Source organism: Pleurodeles waltl, chromosome 12, assembly GCF_031143425.1.
Source record: "Pleurodeles waltl isolate 20211129_DDA chromosome 12, aPleWal1.hap1.20221129, whole genome shotgun sequence".
Taxonomy (NCBI): Eukaryota; Metazoa; Chordata; class Amphibia; order Caudata; family Salamandridae; genus Pleurodeles; species Pleurodeles waltl.
The window spans coordinates 213,185,941-213,197,066 of NC_090451.1; the positions used below are offsets into that span (position 1 = coordinate 213,185,941).

An 11,126-nucleotide genomic window follows, 5' to 3' on the forward strand; every position below is an offset into this window, starting at 1 on the left:
ATTTTAAGAAATCGCTATTTAAGAAATGCAAAATGGTATGTATGAATTTTGCGATTCGGTAATAGCGAATTCTTAAAATTCGCAAATGCTATTACCGAATCGCAAATAGAGAATGCGACCTCCTACTAATAATGGACACCTGACATGGCCAATCGTTTCCTTTTTTTTCCAATTGGGTGTCACTCCCCCACCTCAACAGGCACTACCCAGTCTTCCAAAAGTACCATCTGACTAACTCGTCATCATCTTGCCAAGCGAGCACTCTTTATCCCACAATGCTTCTGTTCTGAAGTCTCCTTCCAACACATCTAAGATGTTGTTTTGGAAGACCACTGTCCATATAACCTTTTGTTCTTACATGATCCCATCAATCAAGAAGACCGCTGTCCTTCCAAACTATTGTTTTTTATGATGATATCCAGGCCTGTACATCTAACCCTTTGTTTTCCCTTTATGACAACACAATTAGTTGAGCCCTGTGTGCTTCCTTTATAGGTGAAACAAAGCATGTCTTCTATCCCACCTTATGATGAGCCAATTGACTTCAAAGAACTGGCAGGACCTTGCAGAACCAGCCATGGCTACAAAGTTGAACCAGTCGAGGAGAATGGAGGACCAGATGGCAAGCACATCCTACCTGTCGCCCTTGCCCTGCCGCTTCTGTACTCAGTTCTTCTTCTTTAATGTCTAGGCCAGCACCAACCATACTGTGACCATCACATTCCCAGAAGGTACAAGTAGAGGCACAGCAGTGTTTTAAGTATCTAAAGAAGCAATTTCAAACTGACCATGGTCCCTTCTGATCCACCACCATCACCAAATCCATCATAGAACCTGGGGGAGCTCCACTTCCCTTTGGCCGGAATATTTTCTTTAAAAGTGTTGTAATGTCGGAAAAGTGCAATCTGAACCCTAGCTTCTCTGCTTGACAAACTCTGTGATTCTTGGTCAGTCAAGTCTGCCTGCCTTTCCCCCAGTTCCTTTATTTTTCTACACTGGGAGAACCAACAAAGACGTGGGCATCAGAGTTAAGAAAAAAGACTGAGGCTTAATGTGTACATTGCTTTGTTGCACAGCAGAGGGTTAGCAGGTTTCAATTGATGTGGGCTCTGTTGGAAACGCCCAAAAACAGCGCAGTCATCAAATCACTTCCCTTTCTTGAATCTCTATTCCTGTGTACCCCTGACCTCTAATTATCCTAACCAACTTGCAAACATACATACAAAAGCTCATCAACAAAATGAGACACTAAGGACTCACCTGACTTTTGGCTTTTTGCGATCCACAGCACAAAAATGCTTCACACTCATCATACCAGCTTGAAAGGGCATGGATCAAATACCTTGCCAAGTTATAAAGAGATAGTGCCCTGCTCAAGATTGCCAGTGACTTTGTGGCTAGACTTTGAACCCAGATACCAAAATTATAAACTATGATTTACTTAGTTAAAATATGCAAGAAAATTGATGGATGGAATGCTAGAATTACTCTGTCAGTAGTAATTGCTCTGGCCGCATCCCAGTCAATTGTTATTTTGCACGTCATGCCACCTTAGTTGGGACCTAATCATATGCAAAACATTCTTGACCCTATTCCAATGGGAACAGTCCAGCCCGAAATGCCAGGCCAGATCCTCCCGGAACAGGCCAAAGTTCTCTCATCACTGTGGCTAAGACACTTTAAATACATTTTGTTTCAAATTCACTAAAACACATACGGATCTATTGCTGGTTCATGGTAGGTGAAGCTACTAGATTTGCCAGGTCCTTCACCTGGTAACACCTAAATTATGGTATCATTGAAGAGTGAGTGATCCATTGAAGAAATAGATTTTTATCTTAGAGTGATGAAAAATCTCTATAAGAATTTAAATAAATTATGAATATGTTGGAGATAAGAGGTTTGTGAAAATATTGTGTGACTTCTTTTGGTGCAATAAATACCGAACACCCATCAATGCCGTCTTATATTGATAAAGAGAGTGGTAATTCAAATTAAAAAAAATAAAAAAAAGACAGACTGACCGGGCTAAGCGAAATAAAATTGTCACCTCAAAGTACAAGATAATCATTTGCATCTGCTACTTATATGCCCACTGTTTGTTAAAGAGGCAAAACTGCATTTGTGGTCTCTTCTCTTTAAATACCTTTTTTAAAAGGTGACAATCGCTATTCCATGTTTATGTGACTTTAAAAAAAATGTTGTATCACTTTATCTGGGAATGGTTTTAAGGAGTTTTTTACAATGATTGTACATCTGATAATTTTTACAAGCTTTAAATTTGTTCTATAAGGTCCCGTTTTCCAATGAACTGAAAATGAAGAAAATAATAATAGGAAACCTGCGCCTATCAAAATGCACTGAAAAACACAAGCCAGTGACCTACACAAATTGAATAGCCTGATTGCTGAGGATGAGGTGTAAATACGTTTAAACCAATTTAACTATTTCCACAGGCCAACATTAGCTTCATGTTTTGGGCTGTTTTGTCATTCTCCAGCAAATTGCATATGCAAAATTAATTTAAGCTCCATTTTCATTTTTGCTCTCTGGCTACAAACAGCTGCAGCCGTCTGTCGGGAGACAACATTGTGTACCATACTGCACAGAGCCAATCCTTTCTCAAGATTAGATTACTTTTGTGTCAATCTCAGTTTTTACTTCTTTTGTTACTTCTATTGTTGCTTTTCTCCCTTCTGTGTTTAACCTGCCCATAGGAGCTTCTTGGTTTTTAGGTTGTGCCTAGGCAGCGCATGCTCTGTCTCTTTGAGACATGCTGTGTCTCCTCTGCGGTCTTTCAGCAACCCCATCACTTGTCATTTGTTGGTTTGTGTGTCTTTCTAAATTCTTTACTTTTCATTGATAAATCATGGCCATTTGTCCTTCCTTTTGGTGTGTCATTCCCTCCCATGGCTACTGGCTCTGTTACATGTCTTATTTCACTTCTTGCCATTTGAGTTTGTTATGGCGCACTATTTTTTCGATTTCCTCGGCCCATGTGTTTGGAATGTTGTGTTTGTTGGCTTTCCAAGGCAAATGTGCGCAGCTGATGTTTTCAACCACACACTTTTTTTTATTTCAGAAACACACTGGTTACTTTGATTGCCGCGCTCCACAGACAGCATTTGTTTTTCAAATGCACACGGCATACACATTTTTTTTAATTTGAGAAACACACTAGATACTTTCATTGCTGCGGTCCGCTGACAGCATTATTTTCTTTCAAACATACACAGAATTCACGTTTTTTTTATTAACAATAAATACACGCCATTGCCCAAACCTGTCTACGACCCGCTATCATTGCCCAAAGCCCACACATAGCATCCAGTGCAGCCCGAGCCATAGAAGCAGCAGCGTCAGTGGCATTTTTTTTGTAGATTTGGGGAGAGCCGACGCAGAGATTCAAGCTCAGTCCCAAAGTTGGCAGCAATGTATGTTACGCTACGTCCTCTCAGACTGCCAACTTGTTCTTTGTTTACAGGCTATGGGCGATAAAGACTGCATCGTGGTTGGGAATGAACAAGACATTTCTCCTCAGTTGTTCATTGGTTGTGGCATTAGGTGCCTAGGCAGACTTCATGCCTAGTGTCCTCTGTCCTTGATTTCTGCCTAGACCCTTTCACGCAGATGATCTTCTTAGTGCAGTGCTTTTTAACTCTGGGTCTTGTTGGTGTTTGGCTCTGTCTATCACTTCTATTATACCTCTTACATTAGATCATGTGAATGCGCTAGTTTAAACCTACTGTGGTTTCGGCATTCAGGCAATGACACTCCCTTTGGTGGTTCGGAGGGTTTGTGAAGGCTTCACATTTACTCCTAGGGTGATTACTTTCACTCGCACCACAAGTGCACATTTTTTTGCAGTTTCTGAAATATATTGCAGCACCAGTATCACCTTAACTGGAGGTTTTTTCAGTCACTGCTTCTTCGGGCACGGCTATTTAATTCATATGGGTGCTGCCTCTCGCGGCAAGTTGTGTAATGTTGCAATCTGTACATTGACATCCAAGGTAATTAATCCTATACGAGAGCATGCCTCTTTCAACTTTGGAACTGTAATTTTCCAGCAGTTTAACTTGGCATCTTTGTTTATTCCATACCTTCCACCTTAATTAGGCACAGCTGTTTTGACCACTGTGGGTGCCATGGCTGTTGGCTCGGTCTAACTTTGGTTTCATTTTTCTTCTTCAGGTCCTGTCCATTAATGTTAATATGCCACAAATATGTAATGGCATAGTGATGGTTCTTCTCTCCATTAATAGTGTTGGAACCACTGATTGGCAATACGAGCATAAGTGCTCCATTCTTACAATCACCCTAACTGATCCATGCTGGATGCTGTCGTTTCTGTAAATCTCATTGGCTACGCCTGAGCACGTGATATTGATAACCAGATATACCTTAAACAACACATGCAAAAAGGCACCACATATAAGGCATTCGGACTACAGCAATACAGTAACTTCCCCTCTTTGTTCAGCCACGCTTCCAGGCACACACACCAAAAGCGCAAACCAACCGATTATAAAGCATTGTGGCAATGAGTATGGGTGATGAGAACAAAAGGCAGCGCCTCTAGGCGCTGCACCGCACAAGCTTAGTGGGGGATCTCACAGTTGTTTAATCAATAGCCAGGCTATGAAAAATATATGACCCAATGACTAGTCAACTGTGAAATAAATAAATACTGCTTCTTATCCACATTGCCAAGTTTTGCCATGCGATCTTGGGCGCATCAAATAATGCACGTATACCAAAGTTGCTTTGTCTGCTAAAAAATGCCAACATTTATAAACTGCTATAAAGTGCTATATGTGGAGATGGACATTTCCACTCACTCAGCTGCAAGCTCAGGCAACACTTGTGCTTTTCAACACTCCTGGTTATTCCAGTGTATGTCACAGATATATGTCACAGGAACCTGTCCAGTTTACATTTTTGCAGCACATGGCTGAACCTCCAGTGATCACACCTCCACTATCTGTCCACAATACAACACACAAACATCTCACTCTCATATCACTCGCCAATTACTTCACTTCAGTAATACATCTCTAATTCACAGCACTACAAAGCCAAGAAAATGAGCAAACATGCTATATAGACAAGTTTATTTATTTAAAAAAAAAACCATTGGGACCCCCGTACATAGAAAGGACAACCAACTCTGCCCGTTATTCAAATGAATCTGTCCCACCTCGAGGCTGCAAAAGGCATGGAATGTAAGTGCTCCTCAAAGCGCTGTTGACGCTGCTCCTGTGCGCTATAGATGATTTGGCAATGCTTGGAAGTCCAACAGGCGAGTAATTGGTGATAAAGGGGTACGCATGCGCCTTCCATGCAGCATGAGGTTGACAGGACACTAAAGCAAATCTGCACACTGTTAAAACCGGGTCCGATGCCTTGTGGCAATTAATCAAGGTATCAATCAATTTCTGGCAAAACAGTAACTATTACTAATGTGCTTACATATTCATTTAAGTGATGGCTTTTATTTCGACAGCAAATTAATTGTGTGTCCTGCCATTAATTTACTACAAACGTTGACGCCTTTAATGGCTATTGTAATGTAAAGGATAATTTGCTGCATGGCTAAACAATTAGGAGGTCCCGCTCCGAATTCAGCACTGCACGCCGAGCAATGTTTAAACAACACTAGTTTGTTGTCTTTCAGTTCCACCTGGCGGTCACTAAAAAAAACTTTAGCAGACATCTGGAAGATACAACATCGTGCTTCGCAGTCTACTACAAACAAGCATTGACAATGCTAATCAGTCTTGCTTGTATGCAAAAGGAAAGTAAGCGAGACCGACTGGCATTGACAATGCTTGTTTTGTGCTGACAGATCTAAAAAGTGTGATTTGTTTTAGGAATTGTATAAAACGATTTATTCCAGGTTCTGCATTCCAACCCAAACAATACGTACCTCTTCAGGATTTGCATTTGAAATCTCCCATGCCGGTATATCTGTATGTTGGTGCACGAGTCACAACCAAGGTTGTGAATCATGCACCTTCACAAAGTCAGACATCCTGCAACCTCACAGCCGCTGCACTTGGGTATTTCAATGGATCTTCATTGGTAAGGTAGGAATGAACTGCAAACAGAAGACGTAACCTGTGACCAGCATTCCTCACGGTCCTTGGCCACTTACACTAAAAAAATACATATTTCTTCAGCTGCAGTCATTTGTCCAGATTAAGTTCAGCTTTTGTGTTAACAGTGAAATACAGGTACACTCAGGCTTAATATATATATTTTTAATCACATACAGATATCAAGTAACCGTAAGAACACAAGGCTTTTGCCAAGTGCAGTGCCCCATTTTCCACATCAGTATTCGATTCTAGTGATCAGTCCCACTCTTTCCCTATAACAATCGATGTTATCTGTGTCAGCAAACCTAACCTTCTGTTAAAGTGCCTAGAATGACTGCAGAGTGATGCTGAGCACTGCATAGTATGCTTGATTCTACATATCTCTTTCTTCTGCGGTAAGTCCATTAGACTGGTTTCCCCATATTTGAAGTCCAAGATGTGCCTTAACTTTGAGAGTACACTTGCACAGGAGCAGGTATTTCTCATGTGATAGATGCTATAGTTTTGCTGGATCCTGTGTGGGCACACTGCCATAGATGTTAATTTTGCACAGAAACACAGTACAGAGAGCTTAACTTATGCAAAATGGGAATTCGTTTTTTTTATAGCGCAGTTGGTTACAGAACCAATATTAGAGCAGAACGTCTATTGCAATGGTTTTCCACTGCAGTGCTCACTGGGACTGTCTGGAGAATTGCAAAGGAGGGTTTTGTATGAGAAAATAGTTGAGTTTGGGCTTTAGGGGTATGAAGGTGCTCCAGATACTTGCTGACTGTGGTGAAACTTGGGTGGACGCCTGGAAGAGCAAGTTACTTGCCTTTGGTAATGCTCTTTCGGGTGGATATTCTACCTAACCACAGATTCCTCATCTTTAGAATATTTGAGATGCCAGACTGAAACTGGAAAGTTTTTATAGCAATGCTCCAGCACACCGCTAAGTTGCACCATGAGGCTCCACATAGGCTTCACTCCACCCCAGAAGAGATGGAGCACAGCCGCACATAAGAGCCACTCCTGCACCATAAAATACTTTGTAGTACTGGTGTGCTGATCTCTAATTTGGGCACTTTGTAGATGTTAAAAAGAGACCATCCCACACGACACGAGATGGGAGGGCAGTAAAGAATTTGTGGTTAGGTAGAGTATCCACAAGAAACAGCATTACAGAAGATAAGTAATTGGTTGGTTCTTCAGGGGGTTACTTCTAAATGGAGAAGAGTGGGCTCATACCAGGAAAACTTGCAAGACTGAATGGAGAAAATGCCCTTCCCATGGACCTGGTTGTCCATGGCAGCAGTGCTGTCTGAACATGTGCACTAATCTATAGATGTCAAGGACAGGCACTCCATGTGCCAACGCTGTGGTGGTACCCTTAAGCCCTGGTAGAACAGGCTCTCAATCTCCTGGAGGCTGCTTTATGGCCAATGTGTAGATTTTAATGCAGAGGACTATCCATCTCAACACTCGTTTTCTGCACAGCCTTTCCTTTCTTCACCCAAGAGAACGCCACAAAAAGCTGGTCATACACCAAATGGTCCTGGTATGATTGATGTAAAAACTTAAAGCTCTTTTGGAATCCAACTGATAGAACCTCTCCTCTTTTGATGGGTGTGGTGGTACAAAGGATACTGGGAGAGTGATGGATTGCCCGTTATGGAAAGGAGACACACCTTTTGGCATGAAGCCACTTTAGTTCGCAGCATTAGTTTGTCCAGAGAAAAGGTGAAGTAGAGTGGTTGCACCAACGCGGCCTCGGGTTCACTCATGCAACAAGCTGAAGTGAACGCAATGAGGAAGACAGTCTTTAAGGTTTGAAGACGCAACTAGCAGCTGTGCAGCGGCATGAAGCATGACACATGAGAAATGGCAAGACCAACTTAAGGTCCCACTGTGGCATCACAGATGGTTTGGTGGGTGGCGGGGAAGGGTGAGGAGGGGAGACATATGTCACACTTTTAATAAATTGTACCATAACAGGTGATTTAAACAAGGTCCAACAAAAGCAAAAAGGCCGAAATGCAGTCAACTAATCTTTAATGGTGCCCACTGTAAGGCCCTGCTGTGCTAAAGATAATAAACCTAAAAACATTTTGGTCTGTAAACGGTCTATTTTGCGTACTCCACACCAAGCCACAAATCTGTCCTTGTGCCCAGCGTACATGGACTACATAGTCAGTGATGACGCAGAAATGAAGGTTTTACATTTATTAGCGCATAAACGTAGTGCTGCAATAATCAAGTGTGACTTTAACCGAACTAATAAAGATTGTACGGGGACAAATGTGCCCTTAGAGTAGTTCGCCAACATTTATAAGCGTGCTTTATATAACGTGATGTATTGGAATTGTACTAATCTGACATAACCGTAAACATGTGCCATGATTTGCTTGTTTGAAATGTTTTAACTTAGCATAACTTTAGTGTGGGCTTCGGCCTAGTTGCCTTGTCTCACGGTTTAGATGCTCGTGTTTTTCCAATGTGCTAATAAACGTGTATTCTTGCTTGAAGCTGTACTTTTCCAGTGAGATCGGTTCACATGCTTATCTTTAAGGTTTCGTGCCAGCCTGGCATCTTCTTCTTTGCTCCAAGGTCAACCTGCAGGTGCAGACAATGGAAGCTCTGAAAGTGAGTTAATTGGTAAAATATGTTGCAACTTACGTTCCCGACTCCAAGGATAATGTATGCTTAGGTAGGAGCTTGTGAACTGTTGTTTTGATTGGACAATTTGAAGCCAACCTATGAACCCTCCAATGGAAGACCCTACTGGATTTGAACTGTTGTTTATTTAAATCCTGGTGCACAAGAAGAAAGCAGCCATTTTCAGCCATTGCAGCCATTACCCGGACATTACCAGCCATTGAGGCCATTTGCCATTAGACATTACCCGTCATTTTGCAGGACATTGCAGCCATTATGGCCCATTTTGCTGACTTTGTCATTTTGCCATCTTCTACGATGCCAAGTGATGTTCGATGAGACTTTGATGCTTTCTCTAATCGAGAGAAAGAGACTTTAAGTAATTCTCGCCCTAGAGACTTTAACTTTGAATTGCCCCGTCCACCTTGCCCCCTTGCCCCCGTCCCATGCTGATCGAAACCGGTACCTGTGAGACGAAGACTTCCTTGAATGCTGATCGAATTTGGTAAATATGAAAGGAAATTGTACAATTGCATTGTGTTTCTTTTAGGTAACCAACTGCTGATTTTGATGAGAGCTCTAGTTAGGAGTTTTCCAAATTAATGTTGCTAAATTGTTTTCGCATGAAGTCCCACATGCAGATGCTAATTTGAGGTTAGATGAGGATTCATTTGTTGCACGATGCAATTTGAGACCTTGTTATGCTGACTAATGTATGCAATTAGCTCATTACAGATTATAGTTTTAGTGGTTTGTGTTGCTCTTATCGAATGCATTGTTATTCAAATGCTGCATAGATTGCATCTGTTTCGCCGTTATGGACAGCTATTAATGTTCATTTACATATATCATTTGGTGTTGAGACACATTTATATCGTGCTAGCTTTGTTAATATAGGGAAATAAATTCATTAACTTTGAATAAACTGGTGTGGTTATTCATGGCCGAAAGGTCATGGTTCGCCGAAATGTTTTCTGGATTAATTGTGAAGTGTTATGTTGATCAGGGCATTGCTTATGTTCGTTATTGATTATTGATTTGATTAAATTGATTACTCTCGGGTGAAGAGAGCCCCACTTGGTCAAAAGATTCATCGACCCAAGAGCGTCCAGATACAGGTAATTTATTAGGTACGGAACGCTCTATCATCAGACACCTGGCAGCAAGGATGACATCCACAAGCTCAGGCGGTAGTCAACTGCAGCTCCTCAATCGCCACACACTGAAGTGCAGATTGTGCATTTTTAGTTTCACAACCCTACCCTGCTACTGTGACAAAATATCCTCTAGCAGTGGTAATCTGATCGGGGGCCTGATGCTCATGCCCAGAAATTTCAGGTACCATGCGCTCCTAGCCTAATCAGTACCCACAATGATGACTTGGGCCCAGTCGCTCCTGATCTTCTTCAGGACACCGGGCAGGAGAGATAGAGGTGGGAAGACGTAGAGGAGTCCCTTCCTCCACTCCAACCTGAATGCACAGCCTAGAAACAGCTTTCATAGGAACTTCAGTGCTCAAATGATTTGAAACTACTGGTTTGGCGGTGACAAAAAGATGTAGCCAGATTCCCTCCTTACCTTCCACCACCCCCGTGTCAGAAGGTGCCCTGTGCCCCCTCAGGATGCGGACCCCAGTCATGATCTGCCGGCTGAGCTTGTCTTCCTTAGTGTTCAAGGATCCCGCCAGGTGGTTCACAACAAGAGATATACCCTAATGCTCCATGTGTAGAGGCTCTTTGGCACCAGATCCAGGACCCCACTCGGCCCTGCTTGTTGCAGTACCACCTGGAGGTGGTGGTGTCTGTGAGAAGCTGTACCAGCCTTCCTTTGACAGCTGGCAAGAGGGCCATCACCATAAATAGTCCTCAGCACTCACAGATTGAAATTGAACCAGGAGCCTATCTGATCTCTACCGCCCAGAAGACGTTCCCAACCCAGCAATCATGCATCTATCACTACCGTCAACTATGGGTGGAAAAGGAGAGGGGTCTGCAACTGGTACAGCTGTGGATGAGCAGTCACCACTGGAGATCATGTACATTCACCTCTGATACCTGGATGGCATCGGACAGGTTGCCTTGGTGCTGGGTCTACTGGGAATACAGATTCCACTTGCAGAGCCTGAATATGCCACCTTGAGTATTGAACAAACAGGACGCTGACAGGCCAAGAACCCTCAGAGCTGCTCTCACAGATATCAGGACTGAGATTGAAATATCAGAATCATACTTAGAATGTTCTGGACCCATATTCCGGAGGTAGCCCCTGACTGAATGTGGTGAGTCTGCTTTCAGCAGCCAGTCTTCGAGATAGGGGAAAACTGGTATCCCCAACCTCCAAAGATAGGTGGCAACCATTGCCATCACTTTTGTGAACTTCCAAGGGGCA

The 11,126-nt window shown here is 42.6% G+C and overlaps 1 protein-coding gene across 1 annotated transcript in view; it reads left to right on the top strand.

Annotated features, from left to right (window-relative positions):
• DPEP1 (dipeptidase 1) overlaps positions 1-1,997 on the top strand; it is a 142,583-nt gene extending 140,586 nt beyond the window's left edge. Inside the window, exon 10 of the mRNA XM_069216653.1 lies at positions 496-1,997. Within this exon, the coding sequence (XP_069072754.1) occupies positions 496-684 (189 nt within the window). The 3' untranslated portion in view covers positions 685-1,997. The remainder of the gene's footprint in view (positions 1-495) is intronic.
• Positions 1,998-11,126: the final 9,129 nt, after the last annotated feature.